This window comes from Babylonia areolata, chromosome 5 (genome assembly GCF_041734735.1).
Source record: "Babylonia areolata isolate BAREFJ2019XMU chromosome 5, ASM4173473v1, whole genome shotgun sequence".
Lineage (NCBI taxonomy): Eukaryota > Metazoa > Mollusca > Gastropoda > Neogastropoda > Buccinidae > Babylonia > Babylonia areolata.
This window is the reverse complement of record NC_134880.1, coordinates 32,291,640-32,316,716: the sequence shown is the minus strand read 5'-3', so window position 1 is coordinate 32,316,716 and position 25,077 is coordinate 32,291,640. Positions and strand designations below refer to the sequence as shown.

General features: G+C 43.6%; 1 protein-coding gene across 1 annotated transcript in view; it reads left to right on the top strand.

Annotated features, from left to right (window-relative positions):
- Window positions 1–12,247: 12,247 nt before the first annotated feature.
- The window catches only part of LOC143282027 (large ribosomal subunit protein mL65-like), a 34,970-nt gene continuing 22,140 nt past the window's right edge, over window positions 12,248–25,077 (top strand). The window contains exons 1-3 of the mRNA XM_076587453.1: window positions 12,248–13,048; window positions 16,619–16,730; window positions 19,450–19,617. Of these exons, the coding sequence (XP_076443568.1) occupies window positions 12,272–13,048; window positions 16,619–16,730; window positions 19,450–19,617 (1,057 nt within the window). The 5' untranslated portion in view covers window positions 12,248–12,271. The remainder of the gene's footprint in view (window positions 13,049–16,618; window positions 16,731–19,449; window positions 19,618–25,077) is intronic.

The window sequence follows — 25,077 nt, the reverse complement described above, 5'->3', positions numbered from 1 at the left end:
CACATTATCTGCAGGTAAATGGATTAATCACTTAGAAAACTTGATAAGTAGTTAAGTACCCGTTGATAAAGCTAGGAAAGAACACGTACAAAAAGAACTTGATAGAATAAAACAGACTATGCCAGTGTTTGTCCTGGACAATCCTTTTACGATGACTGAAATAATGCGAGCCGTAAAGAGTCTCAAGACCAATAAAGCCCCCGGTAAAGACGGAATTACAAGCGAAATGCTCAAAGCAAGCATGCCCAGCATCAGTGCTACTGTATGCAAGTTATTCAATGCCATATTTCAGACTGGTATTTATCCCAGTCAGTGGAAAGACGGAATAAATGTTCCTATCTTTAAAAGTGGAGACCCAACCAATCCTAACAATTATCGGGGTATAACACTCAACAGCACCTTTGGGAAACTGTTTTGTCAAGTTATCAACAGAAGAATTGAAACATACCTAGAACAAAACGAGTTACTAATAAAAGAGCAGGCTGGTTTCAGAAGGCATTCTAGAACCACTGATCACATATTCATCCTGAAAAAGATAATTGACAACACCATCAATAAAAGAAATGGGCGTCTCTACAGCTGTTTTGTTGATTTTAATAAGGCATTTGACAATATATGGCATGATGCACTTCTTTTGAAACTAAACAAAATTGGGATAAATGGAAAATGTTTCCTCATTATAAAAGAGATGTACCAAAATTCAACTGTATGTGGTAAATCAAACGAGGGGTTCACAGATTCTATCGCAGTTAAAAAAGGATTTCATTAATGACATAAGAGAATATATACACGATGACACCTCACCATACATCAATGAAACAACCAAGACTCAGATCCCTTATCTGTTATATGCGGATGACATTGTGATGCTCTCGACAACAAAAGTCGGACTACAAAACAAACTAGACCAACTACATGAATACTGTTTGCAATGGGGGCTTAAAATCAACAGGGACAAAACAAAAGTCGTAATTTTCACAAAAAACGACCCCAAAATACCAGTGCTCTTTTCATGTGGCGATAACTGCATCGAAACGACGGATAGATATAAATACTTGGGAGTTATTTTTCATAACAGTGGAAATTTTCACCTTGCTGAAGACCACTTAGCCAAACAAGGACATAAAGCAGCGCATACTCTGAAACGCAGTGTGCGAGGGAAAGAAGTAAAAATTGATGTAATGACGCAACTGTTTGACATTTTAGTCACCCCAATTCTCAGTTACGGCGCTGAGGTGTGGTTTCCATTCAATCAAACTGCGACAAACTTCTCCACGCCCTCTATGCTGTTCAACCAATTTGATGCCTTTCTCTCCGCAAAATGCCCATCAGAAAATGTACATGTCAACTTCTGTAGGAGCTTAATGGGCGTACACAAAAGATCAATTAAGTTACCAGTCCTGGCAGAACTGGGCAGATACCCCATTTCTCTGACCGCAGTGTGTCAGGTCATCTCATTTTGGGTACACATCATAGAATCAAAAGAAGATAGCTATTTGAGGCAAGCATATGATGATATGTTATCGATGGGTTCATTGGAAAAAGTTCCTTGGCTTAATTTTATCAAAAAGATACTGGTTTCAATTGGATTCTCCCACGTATGGGAGAACCAAGGCACACTCAGCATTAAGCGACTAAAATATTCAATCTTGAATAAATTACAGGATAAATATGTTCAATATTGGAACAGCAGAAAGAACGAGACCATTTCAAGGCTCTCCTTTTATTGCAAAATTGCAAATACTTATACATTACAACCGTACCTGATCAGCTGCAAAAATACTAAACACAGAGGAGCACTATGTCGATTGCGAATAAGTGCACATGAACTTGAAATTGAGCGTGGACGTCACTACAACGTAACTAGGAAAGACCGGCTATGTAAATCATGTGGAGTTATAGAGGATGAACTGCATTTTCTGGACAAGTGTAGTGTGTACTCTGACTTGAGGTCTCGCCTACTTGTGACAGTCAATTCCCAGTCTTCGAATCATTGGCCAGATGGCACTGGCAACACAATAATCCAAAGGCCGAGTTCTCTGTTGCCACAAAATTATTTCCAACCAGAACTGGCAAAATACATATATGAATGCTTTAAAGTTCGCAGTCCATAACTATGTCTTATGGAATATCCTGCATGTGCTCACAACTTATTGCTTTTACTTTTTGTTTGCTTGTTGTGTTTAGTTTATAGTGTCCATAATTCCTATGATGGTTTTACGACAATTAAATGAGTTCTGAGTTCTGAGTTCTTCACACACACACACACACACACACACGCACACACACACACACACACATATATATATATATATATATATATATATATATATATATATATGTGTGTGTGTGTGTTTGTGTGTGTATATATGTGTGTGTGTGTGTGTGTGTGTGTGTGTGTGTGTGTGTGTGGTTCGTCCGACGGGATCGACGAGGACCATCTAGTCATCCTGGGGGTGGATGGGTTGGGCTCTGTGGGTGCGCAGATGACTGGTCAGGCCAATCCGCGCCCGGAAGGTTCTGACGCAGTGTGGACAGGGGATGGTCGCGGCTGTCGGGGACTTGCTGGCACTGCTTTTCCTGGCCTGTCTGCGTTGCTCTACTGCAGCGATTCTGTTGGCCTCACAGGATTTGGCGCCTTTGTGGACAGCTGAATGCCACTTTGGTCTGTCCATTGCATTCAGCTTCCATGTGTCGTGGCTGATGTTGAAGGCCTTCAGAGAAGCTTTCAGGGTGTCTTTGAAGCGCTTCTTTTGGCCTCCATGGGAGCGCTTGTCATGTTGGAGTTCGCCGTACAGCAGTTTCTTGGGGAGCCGGTGGTCTGGCATGCGAACTACATGGCCTGCCCAGCGCAGCTGGGCCTGCATCAAGATGGTGTAGATGCTGGGCAAGTTTGCACGAGTGAGCACCTCTGTGTCAGGGATCTTCTCTTGCCACTTTACGCGGAGAAGTTTTCTGAGGCTGGTGGTGTGGTAGTGGTTCAGCTTTTTGGCGTGGCGTTTGTAGACCGTTCATGATTCACATCCATAGAGCAGTGTGGTGAGAACTATGGCCTTGTATACTTTGAGCTTCGTCTCCAGGGTGATGCCTCTCCTGTTCCAAACATTCTTATGGAGTCTGCCATTCACCTCCTCGTCGATGACAACTGTGCGAGAGAGTGTACTGCCCAGGTATGTGAACTTGTCCACTGCGTTCAGTCGTTGCCCGTTGATGAAGACGTTTGGTTCAACGTAAGGCTTTCCTGGAGCTGGCTGGTGCATCACCTCAGTCTTCTTTGTGCTGATTGTGAGGCCAAAGTTGTCACAGGCAGCAGAGTTTCAGTTTCAGTAGCTCAAGGAGGCGTCACTGCGTTCGGACAAATCCATATACGCTACACCACATCTGCCAAGCAGATGCCTGACCAGCAGCGTAACCCAACGCGCTTAGTCAGGCCTTGAGCAGCAGAGAACTTGTCGACACTGTGTTGCATGTCAGCTTCGGAGGCAGCGTTGAGAGCGCAGTCATCAGCAAACAGGAAGTCGTTGACTGTGTCTGTCCTCACCTTGGTTTTTGCTTGAAGCCTCCTGAGGTTGAAGAGTGAGCCATCTGTGCGGTACCTGATGCCAATGCCTACGTCAGCGTCTCTGAAGGCATCTGTCAGCATGGCTGAAAACATGAGACTGAACAGGATGGGGGCAAGAACACACCCTTGCTTGACTCCGTTGGAGACAGGGAATGGTTCTGAAGTCTCTCCGTTGTCTTGGACTCGGGCCAGCATCCCATCGTGTAGTTGCCGTATGATGGTGATGAACTTTCTGGGACACCCGTACTTCGCCATGATTCTCCAAAGGCCATCTCTGCTAACAGTATCGAAGGCCTTGGTCAGATCGACATAGGTGGAGTAAAGGTCGGCGTTCTGTTCCTGACACTTCTCCTGAAGCTGCCTGGCAGCAAACACCATGTCGATAGTCCCGCGTTCTTTCCGGAAGCCACACTGGCTCTCTGGTAGGAGACCTTGCTCAAGGTGCGCTATGAGACGGTTGAGTAGCACTCTGGCCAGAGTCTTGCCTACGACAGACAGCAGGGATATTCCACGATGGTTGTCACAGGCCTGACGATTTCCTTTGCGCTTGTACAGGTGTATGATGGAAGCGTCTTTGAAGTCCTGTGGAACTCCCTCATGCTGCCAGATGAGCTGGAACAGCTGATGAAGCTTCTCAGTCAGCGCCATACCACCTTCTTTGTAGACCTCAGCTGGAATGGAGTCTGAGCCAAGGGCTTTGCCATTGGATAGTAGACGGATAGCTTTCTGGGTCTCCTCCAAAGTTGGAATGGCATCCAACGACTCACTGACTGGCACCTGGGGGAATCGGTCGATGGCTTCATCATTGATGGTGGAGGGGCGGTTCAGTACGCTGTCAAAGTGTTCAGCCCATCTCTCAAGGATCCCGTCCTTGTCAGGGATCAGGGTAGAACCATCAGCACTGAGGAGTGGAGCAGATCCGGAGGTGGTGGGATCGTAGACTTCTTTCAGGCCGTTATAGAAGTTCTTCATGTCGTTCCTGTCTGCAAAGCCCTGGATCTCATCAGCTTTGTTGCTCAGCCAGGAATCCTGCATCTGCCGCAGCTTCAGCTGGATGGTGCTGCGTGCACTCTTCAGTATGTCTTTCTTTGACTGTGATTTGGGATCTTCAATGTGGGCTCTGTAGGCTTGGCGTTTGTCTTCTAGCAGCTGCTTGATCTCAGTGCAGTTCTCATCAAACCAGTCTTTGTGCTTCCTGACAGAAGGCCCCAGGCACTCCATGGTAGTGTTGTACACCGTCTCATGCAGTGCGCCCCAAGCTGCCTCCACATTCTGGTTGTCCAGCACGGTGGACTCAAGGCGTTCCTCCAGGGTGTCAGCAAAGCTCTGCTTGATGTTGCCTAGCTCCAGCTTGTTGACATTCAGGCGTTTGTGTGCTTTCATGCCCTGAGGCCGTCTCTTGGGCTGGATGCGGAGGTTGGGCTTGGAGACGATAAGGCGGTGCTTTGTCCAGCACTCGGCGCCGCACATGGCCCTCGTGACTCGTACGTCCTGCCTGTTCCTCTTCCTGACGATGACAAAGTCGATGAGATGCCAATGCCCAGAGCGAGGATGCATCCATGACGTCCTGTTACGGGTAGGGAGGCAGAAGATGGTGTTTGTGATAAGGAGGTCGTGCTCGGCACATGTCTGGAGAAGTAGTTGGCCATTGCTGTTACAGTTACCAACCCCATGCTTCCCAATCACGCCTTCCCAGGAGGTGCTGTCACAACCAACTCTCGCGTTAAAGTCACCAAGAGTGATGAGCTTGTCTGCGTTGGGAACAGTGGTGATGACAGCGTTCAGGTCCTCGTAGAACTTCGCCTTTATTTCATCCGGGTTGGTCATGGTGGGCACGTAGGCGCTGACAATGGTGGTAAACTTCTTCCCGTTGCATATAGGGAGTTTCATCGTCATCAGGCGATCGTTCACTCCTTTCGGGGGGCCAGCCAGCTTGCCAACGAGGGTTGTCTTCACTGCAAAGCCAACTCCAGCCTCACGTCTCTCTTCAGGTCCGCGACCACTCCAAAAGAAGGTGTAGCCTGCGCCTCGCTCACAGAGTTCGCCTTCTTCTGCCAGTCTGGTCTCACTTAAGGCAGCGATGTCGATGTTGTACCTGGCTAGTTCACTCGCAATGAGTGCTGTGCGTCTCTGTGGTCTGGCTGAGTCGCCTCTGTCCAGAAGCGTACGCACGTTCCATGTGGCAATGGTCAATGGGGTGTTCCTTGTTTTCTTCTTTCTTTCCTTTGTGTGTCGACCGCTTGAGTATGGTCCCCGTCAGCCGCGGTATGCTGACTAGGGTGGTGTGGAGCAGGCAATGTTTAGGGCACCTTTTCTAGCCCCTTCCTCATGCCATGGAGGTGAGCAGTGCTGTCCTGAAGAGGGCTGCTCAGTCGCTCAGGGGGCTGCCGATCTCCACCACTGCTCCAGTTGGTGAAAAACGACCCTATGGCCTGAGCCGCCTGTGTGCAGGTCCGCGGCTACGACTGCCAGTGTACCCACACCTGTCGCTTCGTCGCTCGCCTGTCGCCACAGGGCTTGGGGAAAATGATGGTATGGGATGAAGGATGACTGATGACTTGTGCGATGACTTTGTTTATAGTGAGAAGGAGTTGCGCACCGTCGACCTCACTCTCTTGTCCAAGACCGTCTGTATCAAGTGGCAAGACGAGGTCAAGACGACTGGAAATGGAAACGGATGCAGTGGATGACCAGGATGTCCTATGTGCCTCATCCTGCCCTCAGCACTCCACAGAACGTGATGGTGGATACACGTCAAGTTCTTCTGGAGCGGTCGCAGCTGCGCTGAACAACGAGAAGCAGGCGTTGGATTTGCCCGAATCTCACCTCGCCTGTAAACCCACCAAACTTTCAGAAGGCATCAATGACCGCCTGATGACACTTCAGCTCTCACTTTCAAACAAGAAGCGTGCAGCGCTGATTAGTGCTTACGCTCCCACCATGACCACCCCAGATGACATTAAAGAGAAGTTATGAAGAACTCAACGCCCTCATTTCAGCGGTCTCACGGTCAGGAAGCTCACTGTTCTTGGGGACTTCAATGCCAGAGTAGGGACAGACTACCAAAACTGGAAAGGGATCAGTCATTGGTAGACACGGCACTGCAAGTGTAACAGCAACGGCCATCTGCTCCTCAAGACGTGTGCCACACACGTCCTCGTATCACTGGCACCAACACCCTGTTCCGCCTACTCACCCGCAAGAAGACGTCAGTCAAATGGATGCACCCACGCTCAAGGCACCTTATAGACTACGTCATCACCAGGAAGAGTGACAGGTTGGACGTCAGAGTGACGAGAACCATGTGTGGTGCCGACTGTTGGACCGACCACCGTTTCATTGTGTTCAAGTTCAGCTTGTTTCGCATTTCACCCATGAAAAGACTCCAAGATCAGAAGACTGCAAAGAGGCTGAATGTATCTAAGCTGAAAAGCACCAAGGTTGCAAAAGAATTCGCCGACGAACGACCTTGAAGGCAGACTGCCAGACGCACCACTGACAGGAAGACGGGACCAACGTTGAAGAACAGTGGATGGCCTTCAGAGACGCTGTCTACACTACCGCCCTCGAACATTGATCTCGAACCAGCAACCCAAAGAAACCAAGACTGGTTCGATGAGAATGATGTAGAAATACAGCACTATGACAAGGGAAACATCAACTGTTTAGAGCACATAAGAACGAGCCCACGTCACAGGTCAAGGAAGACTCGATGCCTTTACTAACGCAAAAACAAGGTGCAGAAGAAACTTCGCGAGATGCAAAACAGCTGGTTCAGCAAGAAGGCGGATGAAATCCAGGGCTTTGCAGACAACCAGACACAAAGCGCTTCTATGATGCGCTTAGGCTGTATACGAAACCCAGTCCTCCGGCTCTTCACCCCTCCTCAACTCAGATAGGACCGACGCAGCTGCTTACAGAAAAGAAGCTGATTCTGGAGCAGTGGGCTGAGCACTTCAACAACGTCCTCAACCGTCCTGCCGACATCAACGGTGAGGACATTGTTCGCCTGCCTCAGGCGGCAGAGATCAACGAAGACCTCGACACCCGCCCCACAGAAGATGAAGTCAGGAAGGCAGTGAAGCAACTCTCCTAGCTGTGGCAAAGTGCCAGGATCTAATGCAATCCCTGCTGAGGTATACAAATCACCCGGGGCTGAATTACATTTTCTACAAACTCTCTCATTTCTGTCAGCACCTAAGTATTTTTCTCTCTGGATAGGTAAATTGTGATTTAGCCGCGTTCTAAACTTCATAACATATAGTTATAATGCATTTCATTTTCATTTATTTCTGCACAACAGGTCTGCATGTATATTGGTCTCTCAACTGACCTCAAGTTGCTTTGCTATAAACTTTAATTTATTGTATGAAAGACGCATGTCACAGTGTTCAGTCCAAAGTCCGCTAATTCCTCAGTCATTAAGTAGAATTTTGACATAAATTAAATAATCAGATTTGTAAATATCTCTTCATGTTAACTGAAACAGATATCTATCTCAGTACATCACACTCAGTCGAGAGCTTATGACTGTTTTCTTGGTCTGTCAGCTTGTTCCAAAAGTTAAGAAGTTGGCATTTTGCTGTGTTATAGTGTGTCAGGCGCCGATGGTGGAAGCGTGGGATTTTCTCAGACACACTGCTCACTGATGGACCCCTCCTTCCTACCTCCCTACTCTTCTCCCCCCCCCCTCCCCCCCTCCCCCTGTTTTGGAAACAGCTTGGAGTTTGTAGAATTGTGATGTTGTGTCACAAGAGTGTTGAGAGATCCTTTTTAGCTGATGTGGTATTTCACAGTTAATGTAACTGGAATGTGTTGATGCAGATACCATGACTTGTGAGAGAGCATAGCCAGCATGTGTATGGCTTAATTGTATTTGAGGCTAGTGACTGAGGGAAAAGTGGTTAAAATACACAATGTTGTCAATACATGACTAAATGGAGTACTGGTTTAGGGTATTTGGGTATCCCCCCCCCCACCCCCCACCCCCCCACCCCCACCCCCCCTTTCCTGTTTACTACAGGTTGATATTATGGTATGATGCTTGGACATCATGTTTGGGTTTACATGTTGTGCATCTTGGCTTACATAAATGATAATGTTCAGTAACATGTCAGTGATGTGTCAATTGTTGACATACTGTGGGAACAATGTAAGCATTCAGTCACAAAGAAACACAGAGATTATGTGTGTTGCATCTGTGTAGAATGTTTTGTTTGCAACAGTTGGAGTTATTTTGAGGTATGACCTACCTATTTTGTATGTTAGGTGGTGATGGTTATATTCAAGGTGAACAAATCTACAGGCTAACTGTATGTTCATGCTTTTCCATGTGTGTGCACAGGGGTGATAATGCAACATGGGGAACACGTGTGACTTGGTAGTTGTGATTACCATGTGCTGTAGTCATGCGTTATATGCCAGTGGGGTAACACATAGCTGTATGTGTTCAATAAGATTTGAGACCACTGACAGGCAGTCCTATGTTGGTGCACACAGGTTGCTATATATTTACTATATTATTTGGAAACTGTATGATTCCCATGTAATAATTTTACCAGTGAGATATTTTGCAGAGACGAAGTACTGATTTGTTCAGTCTTAATGGAAACAGCTATTACTGTATGGTGATTTAACTGGAGTTAAACACTGGGAGTTTGTAATTGTCTGCCACATACTTGGTGCAACAGCTATTATTCTATGGTGGTTTGACAGGAGTTAAACACTGGGAGTTGGTATTTGTTAGTCATATATTTGGTGCACATTAACTTATGTGCCACTGATTGTTGATGGTAAGCTATATGAAGCTTGTTTTGCATCTTTACATAGATCTCTTTGAGAAGAGAGTGTACGGCTAGACATTGAGTGTCAGAATGGAGAAAGGTTATCTGTGGAATTGTTTACTTGTCCAGACAACATAATGATGTTTCTGTTACATCAATGCAATTATGTCTAGCATATGTTTTGGTATTGATTTAACCTGGGTTTTAATATTGTGTGTGTAGCCGGGTTGGCTACAATCTTCGTTGGACCAGCTTAGCAGACGACTTTTGTGACTCGCCGAAGGTTACCAAGGAAGTTGTAAATTGGTCACAAGTTATCTCCCTTTACAGGGAACCGTATGATGATTTTCATCAATTTGTTAAATTATAAACACTTCCTTATAGATGAGATTATAGTTTTTATGTTATTGGTCTTCAGAAAGATCATACTTCTCAACTGTAATGATATCATTTGGCCAGGTAGCCTATAACTCTTTTAAACTAATATTTTATGTGAATGAATTTTGGCGCGATCTTCGAAATCCACTCACTTGAAACATATAAAATACCTTGTTTTCTATAAATCGATATAGTTGCCGTGGAATTTAGATTGTGCATTAAAATGTAAATGATTAAGCTTTCTTCTCGTGTATCGCTTTCCGTGTACACCTAAGTTATAGGCATGCGATAGTACGAAATGTCTGACAGTATTTCGGCCCCATTGGAATTTGTCAGTGCCGATTTGAGCAAAATACGTTTTTACAATACCTAAACATTTTTGTAACGTGTCTTGCAGATGTTTGCATTTCTGTTATCAATCTGATTCGTATCATACATGTATAGTTGTGTTGTAGTTGGTTTAAGTGAAGTATTTCATTGTCGATCACAAGTGCCAAAAGCACCGCCAAGCGGTGCCGACACGGGAGCTGTCCGTTGAGTTTCCTCTTGAATTTTGACATAAAAAATCTTTACTCTAGAAGCAGATTCTATAGATGATTTTTATGTAGTTGGAAATTCAGGATTTTCAGTTACTTAACTGTTGCAATTATATTACATATCGCGACGTTTTAATTGTTGTAATGTACAAAAATGATACATGAACTCGTTAAAAGCTCGTTCATTCAGTGACTCTTTTTGTTTACAGTTTTTAACTACATTATTTTTGTAGAAAATGGTTTAGCTTAAGAAAATGCTCGTCTGTTGTAGTTTTGTGTGATATATAATATGTCTATGTTAGTTCCCCGAGCCGAAAGTCAGAAGCCGCTAAATTTGATCAAACAAACACAAGCTTGGCCCCTCAAGGCTCACGGAGGGCCGGTTTCGTGAGTCGCTTCACGGCGCTGGCTTTGCGGTTCGGCGGAACAGAATATAATATAAGGAGTGAGCGAGTGCCAGATAATAAAAGAGAGAACTCTCCTGGTCTGGAAGAATGAGAAAATAAAAGAAGAAAAAACGGCGCACCGCCTTCCCGAGTCTACTTTGCCTGGCTGCAGCTCTTTTCTGCTAACACCTTCTACCTGTCTTCACCTTCTCTAACACCACCTTACCACCCCGTCACATGTGTGCTCCATGTGTGCTGTTTAAAGTTAGAGAAATAAACACCTCAATTCATCTTTCTAAAAGACCCTGCTGTGGTACGAGGAGAGAGTGGATTGTGCACCTATCCTCTGCCTGTTATCCTACTCTACCTCTTTACCTTCTACACCTACCCGTACAACCCCTATCCCCACCACTACCCCCTTTTAACAGCTGTAAGAGCCCGCGGACACTGTCCAAGTTCACCTAAGACCATTTGAGTAGGAGTAGCCTTCCGTAATTTCAAAATCATTTTATGAAATTTAATCTGGAGCTTATTGGCTAGCTCACACATTTGAGGGCACCGTATCTCCAAGCCATATATATATGAAGTGCTACAACAGCAAACATAACTTGGTACAACAGTTTGCTTGAATAATTATAACTGAACATCAGTAGGTATCATTGATTTACAACTGAACATTTCTGTAATAAACAAATGCCCTTATAACTGAACATCAATAGGCAACATTGATTTACAACATTTCTGTAATAAACAAGGGCCCTTGCAGCGTGCTCATGCAAATCTTTCTGTCCTAGTGGCTTGAAACTGACTCAGTTGTTTTATCGATTGAATTTCATGCCAAGATACCGAAAATCAGCAGCTGTCTCAAGAGTTTCACCATTATATCTAAATGTTGGCAATTTACGGACTTTTCCTCTAGAAAATATTATAACTTTACTTTTCGAAGCATTTACCTAAACAGTTTCCATAATCTACAATAATCTAATAAAGCGTCTTATGCTTTTTGTAGATCTCTGGGTGATTCAGCTAATATGACAGTGTCCGTCACCTGCGTAAAGCAAAATAAACATCTTATACAATAAATTATGTCAATCTGTCTGTCATCAAAATCAGTATAGAGTAGGTATGGGTTACTGCGAACAGCGTGTAACTGCGAACGATTTTGAAACCGCCCCACTTCGAAACGTTCTTTACGGTTACATTTCACAATTCAACTTGATTTATAAAAAAAGAAAAAAAGAAAAAAAGAACAATTTTTCAGTTTTTGCTTTGGTTATGTCAAAATTATCTGTACATCTGCCTGACAATGAGAGACAAGTGCCACAAATACTGTTTTTATATGTTTTATGACATGTCAAGTTTTCACCCGTCTAGTCACCCGTCCCCACACCACACACACGATAAATTTGCATTCGCAAAGAAAAATATAAACAAAAAGTGAGCGTGTCCACGGTTTGGTAAATGATATATTTACTTGTATATTTACGATTTTCAGATCTATTGGGTGCATAGTTTTCATTTAATTCCATCTTGTTTTTGAAAGACAATAATTTGCTCAAGACCCGCCCACACGCTCCCTGTGAGGGGACATAACTCGCCGGCACAGCAATTAAAGTTATCCTCATCATGGCGTCAACTGCAAGGCATTTTGGAATCAGCAGGAGGTCATGGGCTAATAGCCTAATGCGATACAACAGTCAGGTTTCAACAAATGCTAAAGCTGTCAGCAGTGAAGGAAAAAACTCTTTCTACCCCCCTATTAAGCCGAAATATCCCCCCGGGAGATGGGGTGGCATGGAACCAAGCTACGCATGGTTATGGCACAAGCAAGAAGAAGAAAGCCTGGCGATTCCTGATGTTCAGAAGAGGACAGCTGCGCTCTGCAACAAAGAGAAAAAACAACTTGTGATGAAAGTTAGAGATATTCGACCCGGTACTCTAGAATTCAAAAAGTACATCACAAAAACCCACGTGTTGAGTGGTTTACCAGACATCTACAGTTCATCACTTGATTCGGCACTATTGGACAAGATGACATCGAGGTTGTCTTCTCTCGTTTGCGATTTGATTGTCTTCGAAACTGATCAAATGCTGAGGCGAGGTTTCCTGAAGAAGTTTAAGATGGCTGGTGATCAGCATCAGTGTGAAATGGCTCATGGGTTGTTTCGCAGTATCATCAATCATCTGGCTGCTCAGTTGGCTGCACACTTTCCACATTTGTTGACAATGCAGTTTGACGAAAAGGTCACTTTGTCAGCCTTCTGGGATCGACATGGTATCTCAAGGACTCGCACACGCATGATTCATCCTGACTACTTTGAATTTCAGACTGTTGGTGATACATGTATCACATCAACAACAACAGCAGATTTTTTGCTGCGTGCAGAGAAACCTCTGCCTGAGGTATTGATGTGTGACTAACATAGAATTTATATAATTTCATTATTTCTTTATGAACATTGCCATTTGTCTTAGCAAATATATTTTGAAATGCTAAAATGTTTCAATAAGAAAATAAACACATCTTCACTATCTATTTCTGACCAACTTTCAGTTTTTTCTGGAAGAAAAAAAAAAAAAGCACACACACACACACACACACACACATACACACACACACACATATATATATATATATATATATATATATATATATATAATGATGAATCATGAGTCTTGTGTACATGCAGAGTTGTCAGTACACGTACAAACTTCACTGACAGTTCATGGACTAATACTACACACTTAAAAACAACTGTCCACACACATGCTAAAAGATGAACAGTGGAATGCTTGGCAAAAAAAAAAAAAAGAAAGAAAGAAAAGTGTAAAGATTAATTTTAAAATACACTCGGTGTTGGAGTGTTATACAGACTGGGTGAGTTATTCAAAACTTTCAGGGCATTGAAGCTATAACCATGTTCCAGAGTTTAGGTTTGGTTCAGGACACCATGGGTCATTTGACCAGTTCATCACAAAATCAATGGGTTGTTTTAAAAACTAATGGGTAAGGAAAACAGCCCGTTATTCTTGCCTGCAGTGCCCTATCGGGCTATCCCATACCCACAAAATCTGTAGTTGAATTTGTACTTTGTCCATCATGCTTGTTGGTATGCGAAGTGGTGTACATTTATACATGTGTATACATCACATGTATATTATGTAGTGCCCTTTCTAAGAGCTCAGGGCGCTTTACATGTAAGAAAAAGTTAAATTTACATGAATCTTTCATGACCATTCTTTCTTAAAACCTCTCCCTCCCACTCCCCCCTTCCCCCTCAGCCCCCCATTCGCTGTGCATCCAAAAGTGAGCTGACAAGGATGGTGTTGGAGGAGAAAGAAGCTGAGAGTACATACAAATAGGCTTTTAAAAAGATGTGTTATGAAGAATGAAAGGCATACAATGAATCAGATATGATGGATATAATGAGGAAGGTTGTTCCAGATATGAGGAGCAGCAAAGAGGAAAGAACATTCACCATAGGTTCTTGTATTCACATGAGGCAGTTTCAGAAGGTAACAGTCAGAAAGAGTTGGGGGAGTAAGAAAACTCAGAAAGGTCAGAAAAATAGGTAGGTCCTGTGGAGTGGAAAGCAGAATAGCAGAGACACTCAACTTTGTATTTAATTCTCGCTTCAGTGGGGAGCTAGTCAAAAGTATGGAGGTGGGGAGAATTGTGATCAGTACATGGGACTCTGAGAGTTAGATGGACAGCATTGTTTTGAAGTTTTTGAATTTGCTGATGAAGGTTATGTGGACAGCCAGTGAGAAGAGATTTACAGTAGTTGATTCGTGACAGCACAAAATTAGAAATGAGAGTTTTTGTAGTTTCAACAGATAGGTCCTGACAGATAGAGTTAATTCGATGAAGTTCTCAATTGACAGCACAAAAGCAGAAATAAAGAGTTTTTGTAGATTCAACAGAAAGGTACTAATGGATAGGGTTAATCTGACGAAGTTCACAATTGACTGTGTATCAGATTGACTACCTGAGCATGCATACTGAGGTTTGAGTTAAGCATGACTCCAAGGTTCCTTGCTGATTTAGAAAACTGGACTGTGGCATCACCAACCACAATAGAGCCAGGGATATAAACAGATGTGGACATTGTTAAACTAAGACTGTAAGAGGAAATAATCATTGCTTCAGTTTTGTTATCATTTAACTTTGTTGAATGTTATCTAGGATTTAACATCAAGAAATCAATCTTGCATTGACAGTCAGACTATTTTATTAGGTTCTGCAGACTTTTGTAGCTGACTAACATAAGCAAAAGAGTGGTGAAGAACATAATGACCAGAAATGACAACAGAAAGAGGAGCAGTGTACAGAACGAACAGAATGGGGCCCAGGACAGAGCCTTGTGGTACACCATAGGAGATCTAGGTTGGATCAGACCTTCAAACTAATTCCTGACTTATACTACAGTACATAGTATTATTATTATATATTTGTATACTTTACTTGTGCGTGTGTTGGCACCTCTGCATGCATGTGGGACCTAGTTAAACATCTTATAAACTGGTCTTGTTTTAGGTTTTAAGTAAAACAAAAAAAACAAAAACACAAAAAAAGGGGGGGGGGGGAGGAGGACGGGAAGGGGTGGGGGGAGGCCAGCAGGGCTAGAAATATCCATATGATTATTACTTTCCCTGGTTAATAATCGTTGGTAGTGCATTAACAACTAAGCAGAGATAATTCATTATATAAGTACTAAATTACTATATCTTATATTACTTGGGATAAATTTCTTCCATGATTTCTGAATTGGCTCCCTGTTGAAGGGACAATTGGATTCAAAGTTGCATGTCTCCGCTATTCTGCTTTCTACTCTGCAGGACCTACATATCTTTCTGATCTTACCAGTGTTTACACTCCCGCAAGAAATCTCTGCTCTTCCTCTGACTGTAACCTTTTGAAACTTTCTTGTGTCGATACAAGAACCTATGGTGAATGTTCTTTTTCTTTGCTGCTCCTCACATCTGGAACAACCTTCCTTATCATATCTGTGCATCTGATTCTATCTCTGTTTTTCGCTCATCACTAAAAACTCATCTTTTTAAAACCTATCTATAAGCACTCTCAGCTTCCTTGTTCTCAAACACCACCCATGTCAGCTCACTTTGAATACATGTATGAAGAGTGGGAAGTGTATGTGTGGGGGTTGGGGGGCAAGGGGGGGAGGGATGGGTTTTGAGAAAAGAGTGGTCATGAATGATTTATGTAATGTGTAATATTTTTCTTTCATGAAAAGCGCCCTGAGCTCTTAAAGAGAAAGGGCGTTATATAAATTATTATGATGTTATTTTTCTTGTCTTGTAATAAAATTTCTTATGTGTTTTCCCAGTCTTTTTGTCCAGTCTCTGATGGTCCCTTTTTTAATGTTGAAGATTCACAAAGTTCATCCAGAGGACAACACTTATGTTGCCATGGGTTCTTTTCCAGTGCACCAAGTGTGTGTTGTACTCGAGACCTCAGTTTGTTGTCTCATCCGAATGACTAGATGCTCAAGTTTGATTTTCCAGTCAAAGTTTGGAGATAACAATAACAATGATTTATTCAGATTAAGGCCAAAGCCCCTTACTGAAGGGGGTCATACAAGAAAATAAATAAGGAAAATGACTTGACACGATAAACCAACATCACAAATCAACCAAAAGTTGCTAATAAAATACTCAACAACATTCACAAAATAACAATTTGAAGTCTCTTCAATGCCTCATTTAAGTATATGGCCAAGTTTTGTTGGGTAAGCTCATGTTTTGACGAAAGGAGAAAGGGCAAGAGTGGGATTCGAACCCATACCCTCATGGACACTGTATTGACAGATAAACGTCTTATTACTCTTAACCATTTGGCCACCTTCCTCCTTGCAGTTGAGACTTATTACAGTATGCTGTAGATAGGTCTTTTATCTTTTGTACAGTGTTGCATTGTTTTACTTTATTTTTTGTGTGTGTGGTCAATTTCAGTTTGTAAGTCGTGACGCAGCCTCCAGTATGAGAGAAATTCCCAAGCTGAAGTACAGTCCACTTGTCTACGGTCAGAAATACCAGGTTAAGGAAAAGCGTCACTTGGAAGCAGGTTAGTGACTTCATGGATCTATAGATCAAGCAAATTACATTTTATTGTTCCTTTGTTATTAAGATGAGGAAAGGGTGTCAACAGTTCAGAATGAATACTTGGTGTTTGTTTTTTAGTCTTATTAAGTTTGCTTATGGCTACTGTGTGTTTTGCTTTTATTGCTGCCCCATCTACCATGTCATCTGGGAGGGACTAATTTTCCAAATTCCTAAACATGACTTCAACAACATTTGTTCCCCCCAAAATTGCACTTTGCAGAGAGGAAAAGAGCAGGGAGGGAAAGTGATTCCGAATCTTAGAGGTTAGAGAGGCTAGTGGTTTTTGGGCATCCTGTCTGGTGGTGGAAGGTGCTGATGCTGACAAGCCCTCATTAGCTCTCGGCCCTTTTGAGTGAAATCATGATATGACTGTTGTTTGGTGTTGGTGGTTTTTGTATTTTTTTTGGCATTGGTGGTTTTTGACTCACTTGTGTAAACAAAGTGTCTATGTTTTAACCCGGTGTTCGGTTGTCTGTGTGTGTGTCTGTGTCTGTGTCTGTGTGTCTGTGGTAAACTTTAACATTGACATTTTCTCTGCAAATACTTTGTCAGTTGACACCAAATTAGGCATAAAAATAGGAAAAATTCAGTTCTTTCCAGTCCTCTTCTTTAAAACAATATTGCACGTCTGGGATGGGCACAAAAAAATAAAAAAATGAAGCCTAGTTATATGCAAACTGCATTTACTGTTTATATTTTTTGTATTCTCTAAACTTGGCACTTTGATCTGATATTCTGACACAACAACAAGAGCAGTCATTATTATCATTTTTTTGTTCAAACAGGAACTTCTTTTGCTAAGCATGGAAGTTTTATTTATTTTGCAAATGTTTTGGTGCAGAGTGTAAAAAAGGGAAATTATTCTGTAATTAATGCTAGGGGACTTAATTTGCTTTAAACTGATCTTTCTCATCTAAAACATTACATTTTGAAATTATACTCAATACATAAAAAGCTTGTGTGTTTTACTCTGTGTACAGGGCTTTCACTATGTTCATTCGCCCAAGTGGTCTTTTTCAGAAAATTCTAATTCTAATTTTTTTTTCAGAAAAGACTAAAATCAATACGACGATTGGACTTTACAGATCTGTTGGCTGAGCCCTGAAGGTCATAGGCAAAAATCAATTGCGTACACATATTTATACACATTCAAAGCGCGTGCTCATATTCTTCGCGAACGCGAACGACGCCATTTTGTTTCAAGTTGTTGACCTGCCCGTTCAATCTTGTTTTCAATGGACAATACACGATAACATGTGATGGAAAGTTGGAGAAGGAGACCGTTAAATATTTATTTAGAGAAAGATTTGTGAACGCCTCATCACTTACTGGATTATGCCCCAAACTGCCATAAAATATCCACAGAATCAGTCGGAATTCACAGTTAAAAATTGTAAACCATGTGAGTTAATACCCTTGAACTGATCACGATGAAACGAAAAAATTTCCAGTCTTGACTTTTCTCAAAATGAAGTCCTTTTCACTTCTTACGACATTTAGAAGTACTTGTACTTGGCTCTACATGTTATTAGTTTAACAAAATACTAAATTTTCATATCAACTTTAAAACTATAAAACTAGAATGAACATAAAAGAGAAATTGAATCGACCATGTCGTACTACATTCCCGGCGGGTGTAACTAAACTTGTACATCTATCTAGATCTAGTGAAAACGGCTAAATGTTGCAGTGTGATTGTGGCGATAGCCATTAAAAAGAATTTTTTATTGCCCTTAAAGATTTTTTGAATGCCCAAGATACACCAGAATAATATGATTTAAACAGCGTTCTCACTGTGAATACCGCAATTGATTTATCGCCCTTTAAAAAAAATATGTTCAAATGTTAAATTTTAGAACATCAGTTAAGGAGCCACGATAGTGTAATGGATAAGGCAGTTTCTTCCCACCCGAACATGCGGGGTTCGAATCTGGTTAGGACTTTTTTTCTTTTTTTTTCTTTTCTTTTTTTTAAAACACGAAGCTTTATAATAAGAAATACAGAACACATTTTAACGATTAGATTTTTTTTTTTAAAGTGTATCACAAGTGAGTCTTGAAGGCCTTGCCTCTCTTGTTTTTTATGTAGTGACTGGTGATTTTTTTCTTTTTGTTTGTCATTGTTTGTTCTTTTGTTTGGGATGTTATATATGTGTGTGTGATGTGTATGGTGCATTTGTGTATGTGTGTGTAGGAGTCAAACTGTGAGTGTGTGTGTGTGTGCATGTGTGCATGTATGTGTTTGTACACTGGTGTCAGTATGCACACTTTCGTTAATCTGCTCATTTCTTTCTTTTTTTGTTTATTACTTAATATTTATTATTGAAGACTTTTTCTTCAGATTAACTGTCATTTTTATGTTAATGTTTTCCCTTGTATAGCTCTCAGGGCCTGATCAGCATGTTAGGATTACCCATTTGTGAAGATCACTGATCAGGCATCTGCTTAAAAAAAAGAGAGAAAAAAAAAAGCAAAAAAAAAAAAAAGCAGATGTGTAGCATATATCGAGCAGTCCACACGCTTTGACATCTACTTGAAAATGAAACTGAAACTTGTACATCAAGAAAAAAAAAAAAATCCTGAATAAGAATTTCACAGATGGAATCAATTTTGTTTTTGATGTATATAAATAGCATAAGCAGGGAACAGTCTTCATGCGTCTAATACTTGTGTTGTTTTTAGGTCATGTCTGGGGTGATCCATGTGAGTTTGGATCTTTGGCTGTGCTTAATACTGTGTGGTCACGCCGTGTAGCAGACAAATTTGGACAGAACCACGCACTTGAGGCACAACTGGGTCATGGTATTGGGACATCCTTTGTCTGGCTGGCTGCACAGGCATATAATCAAGGTAGTCTTTGAGTTTGATTTGATGGGTTTTTTTTATTGTTGTTTAATTGGCATGTTAATTTACTTTGAAAGAGATTTAAAGTAATTATTCTCAAGAAGATTGTTGTTTAAACCATAAGGTATAAAATGGTTTTATGAAGAACAGAATAAACAGACACAATGAATGTTTTTTACATCCCCACTGATTTATTACCTCAAAATCAAATGCATGCACACATGGGGAATTGTTATGCAGACATATTGTATACCACACATATTTACATTCAAATACAGAAATAGGGAAAAAAGGGATTTAAATGAGGGCAGCATGAGTATTGGTAATTCTCTTATTTGCATGTGCGAGCTTTGTATGGGGTATTCCAAACACTTTTTTTTGGCATAGTCATATACTATAGAGCACCTTTCTTTTAGTACAGCAGTGTTATGTCGTGCCTGTTTTTACATAAACCTGGGTGAATATTTTGATTCAAGTCAATCTATTAATGACCATCGGCATGTCAGTAATCTATGTAAAACTGTAAACCAGCTGAGAAAAATCTGCACCGTTCAGCTGTATCTGACAGTTGAAGCAACCCACTCAGCATGTAAGTCCTTGACCCTTATGATTCTCTTTCTTTGGATCTCCATCATTTATCAACACTGTCCTCTTTGAGATCAAATTTGAAAACCCACCTGTTGATGATGGCCTTTGGATATGACAAAGCATAGTGTTTGTCTGCTTCCTGTCACCCACTCCACTTTCTCTCTCTCTCTCTCTCTCTCTAGATATATATATATATAGACTAATAGAGAGAGAGAGAGAGAGAGATAGATATAGATATATTTATATCTATATATATCTATATACACACATACACACACACACACACAAACCGATAATATATAATTACACACATTATATGTGTGTGTGTGTATGATTATATGTTATCGGTTGGTGTGTGTGTGTGTCTGTGTGTGTGTGTGATTGTTCATATCTGCACTTTGTGGTATTGTCTTGGTCAGTTGGTGTATAGAGATTACCTATGTCATATATGTGTGTTGTTTTTCATGTGCTGTGGTATGTTATTAAAAATAATTATGTACTATATCTGATATTGATTGTTTCATGTGAGGCTCTTAGAGCCCATGATATGGGGAGCTTGTGGCATACAAGTACTGCGTATATATATTATATATATATAGATATATATATGTGTGTGTGTGCGCGCGCGTACATACATACATACATAGATACATACACAAAAAGCTGTTTGGAGACTTCTTTTCTTTAACAGATTTGATCTCAAACATTGATACGGTACAAATCTGGCATGTTAAGAAAACGCTTTTTTGGACATACAGGTGTGCTGTACATGAACTGATTGAGCATATCTAATTCAAGTATGATGTACATCCCACACATAAAAAAAGAAATTTTCCTAAAAAGAAAAGCATGCAGCACATAAGCTGAATTTTCAGAATTGTGGTATTCAAAATAATTTTAATTATGTATCCAAAACAGTTAAAAGAAAAGATTTTGTACATAATCAAAAATTTACAGACATTGCACATTTTTGTCATTATTTATTGGGCAATAATCAGTAACTTTTCTAGCTACAAGGCATGAATTGAAATTATCAGCAGAATTAACTCTACAATTTACTGATGAAATATTTCATGGAAAACAGTAACAATAATCTTCTTTAAAAATTGTGCAAAATATACAAAACATTTTAAATTGGTATATTTTGAAAACTGTTCATGAGAGGGTTTGTAAATTATTTCAGTTACGAACTTACACTGTGTGTGCAAAAGGCTTAGAAATCTAAATCATCTAAGATGAAATCAAGTTTAATTACACATACTTAACCGTGACCCAACTAGTGCAGACTCCGGCAGGGGTCTGACATTCCTGTCCTGTGCAAACTACTATCCGCCTATGCAGAGAAAAAGAGAGCAACTACGGCCGATTACCTCCCGAAAGTGGGTAACCTCCCCTTTGTCCCGCTAGCTAGCGCCCTCTTTTTCCGGCAGCCATCTCGACACCTGTTCCTGTGCTCCGCATACGGCTAAGTTTTTTCGTATTTCTTTCTGTCTGTTGACTCCTTGACATCCTTGTTGTTTATCTAATTATGCCTTCCAACAGGTCGCATGATTATGTAGCTCGATTGGGCGATCGGGCTAAGATTAAGGCACGATCGCAATCGATTCGCGAAAACCCTGGGCCCTCTACTTTGGGCCCGGTAAACAACAACACCGGCCTGCAGCCACCATTTCCTCCTCTGCCTCCGGTCAACTCCAGGCCCCCACTGCCTCCGACGTCTCCTCCGCCGACTTCTAGGGGTTTGTTACCCCATACTCATGTCAGTGGTGCCATTGACAATATTCTTTTTCATCCGCGAATGGACTCAACGCGATCCGCGTTTTCTCGGTCCTGCCAGTCGGCAGTGCCCGAGTCGATCTCCTCTATCTCTTTGCCAAATCCCACTATATCAACAATGGAATGTGCCCCAATCCCTTTGGGAGATCAACACACACTGGCTATGGATCCACACACTAGACAGGGCCCTATGTGCGATGCGTCCGTGGCGGCAGCCGTGACATCGGCTCACGCGCCCCCCACGCGGCATGCCTCTTCCGTCTCAGGACCTATAGCGACCGAGGCGCTTAGGGATGCCCTCCCCAGGGGCAGGGAGGAAGGTGGACCATTAGGGGACACGCTCGCCCATACGCGTGCGTCCTCCCCCTTGTCGCGAGCAGCCGATCCAAGGGAGGCAACTCCTGCTTCGGTGCCCTTTCCGGTCACCGCCGCAGTTACTTCCCTTGCCCCGACACCACCCTTCGCCTTCAGTGCAGGTGCATGCTCGGCCCCCACCAGCTCTACGGCGATGACACCATCTGTCATACAGCCGGTTGCTCCTGTTCCCCACTCACTAAAGGCGGATCAGCAGTATGCTCAAACAAATAACCAGCAACTCATTGCCAGCTTGCTGCATCAACTATGCACCACTCTGCTTCCGGGTGCCACACCATCTACCACTGCTCTCTCTTCTGCTGCAGCAAATCTGCTCCCACCCTCCACCTCCACCTCCCAGCAGCCCGGTCACGTGCCCAGCTCTCGGCCTGACCCGTCGCCCCATGCCATTGGAGAGCCATTCTCTGAAGGGGACACTGGGGACACTGATACAGAGGAACCACCTGGGGAAGATCATCAGCTGGTTTCCTTTCAAGAAACACTTGCCCTCCTTGCTTCCTACTCTCCAGATAGGGTACAGACCATTCACGCACCAGACTCGCCTATAACATGTGGTGCTATGGAGATTATGGGCATACAGAGATCCTCCCATGCCCCACAATATGCTCTTACTCAGTCGACCATGGTAGTCGAGGCACTGCAGAACACATTGGCATGCATCAGGGGCCAACCCATCACGGATGTCCCCTCTGACTCACTTCCAAACTTCCCAGCGGCAAAACCTCCAAAACCTCCACTGTTAGTTCCGGGCCCAATCCCTCAAAAACCACTTCCGCTTTCCCATGAGGACCTCCTTCTCCTCCCCCAAAACTTGCGTGACACTCGCAGAGTTACAGTACATGACAAATTCCTCATGGACCTGGAGGAAACACTCAGATCTTCTTTAGAATCGACCTCTGCCATGGAAAGCTTCCTTGCCGGCCTCGCTGCGGCCCTCATGGAAGCCCCCTCTGATCAACCAGCAGGCCTTGATGTTTCAGTTTTCTCACCGTTCGTCCAGCAGATCAGCCAGCTTCTCGTGCGGTCTGCAGGCATACAAGCACAGGCCTACATGAATATAATTTTGGCCAGGAGGGATGCTGTGCTTGACCAGTCCACATGCGTGCGCTCTCCACCAGAATACGCTTCCCTCAGAACGCTTACCCCCACCGACGGTTCCCTCTTTGGTCAGGGATTTCCCACGACGGCCATAAAACGGCACGCAGACTTGCATAGGGACCTTGCTCTTGGCGCTGGCCCTATCCGCACTTCGGCGCAATTGCGGCACGCTCCGCGGCAGCAGCCATATTCCTTCAGGCGGAGCAATGTGGCTGCCTTCAGGCCACGTTCACATCAGCCATCCCTCTCTAACACCAGGAGCCAACCCAGGGGGCAGCCCAGGGCTGCCAGGCGTCGGCAGTACGCAGCTCGGCCTCCACACAGGCCGACAGCCAACTCCAGACCGGCCCACCCCCAAGGACTCACCCCCGCCCTTCACCCCCCACTTGCGCACCAGCAGCCAGCAGGCAGCCTTTCCAGGCACATGCCAGCGTGGCTGTCCCTCCCAGCATGCGAGTGGGTCCTCCGGGTGATAGGGTCAGGGTTTCGCCTACCTTGGCTCTCCTCCAAAGCACCTCTCACCCTCTCTCCTCCTCCCTTCCCCCCCCTACAGGGCGACTCAGCCCGCTCAGCCCAGCGGGACGAAATCATTTCTCTCCTCCACAAGGAAGCCATAGAAGAAGCCCCTCCTCTGTCGCCAGGCTTCTTCGGCCGCATCTTCGTCGTCCCCAAAGCCTCCGGCGGATGGCGGCCAGTCCTAGACCTTTCCTTTCCCTTCTAAACGAGTACCTCCAGTACAAGCCATTCCGCATGGAAACACCAGCGTCAATCAGGGACTGCATCAGGCAAGGCGACTGGGCAGTCTCCATAGACCTTGCAGACGCATACTTCCATATCCTGATCCACCCCAGGGACCGCAAATGGCTACGCTTCTCATGGGACGGGAAGTCCTTCCAATTCAGAGCACTCCTGTTTGGCCTTGCGCCAGCCCCCTGGGTCTTCACCAGGGTGGTCAGGGAACTATGCCTAGCTCTCAGGAGCAAGGGCATATGCCTAAGGGTCTATCTAGACGACTGGTTGATCCTTGCTGAGAGCAGGGCCCTCTGCCAGCACCACCTGAACCTCGTCAGGAACCAGTGCCAGTCGCTGGGCTTACTGATGAATGCAGAAAAATCGGAACTGGAGCCCTCTCAGCAGTTGGAATTCCTGGGTATGGCGATCGACTCAGTATCAATGACCATACGTCCGGCCACGCCACGCCTCCACAGGCTACACAGTCTCCTGTCGCGGCTATCACAGGCAACCTCGGCGTCTGCCAGGGAACTTGCCTCTCTGCTAGGCTTCATGGAGTCCCTCGCTGCACTAGTTCCACTAGGGAGACTACACAAACGCCCATTTCAGCGCCACTTCCAGGACAGGTGGTCCCAGTCTTCACAGGCATGGGACACCCGTATACCTCTGGGCACATGGTTCTCACAGTCGACCCAACGCAGGATGGACATGCAATGGCTCAAGGCCGGGGTTCCAATCTCGAACCCAGCACCGGATGCAGAATTGTACACAGATGCCTCCAAGATGGGCTGGGGTGCCCACATGGACATCCACACAGCCTCGGGGACTTGGAACCCACAACAGCAGTCGTGGCACATCAACAGACTGGAGCTGGAGGCGGTCTTCCTTGCCCTCCAG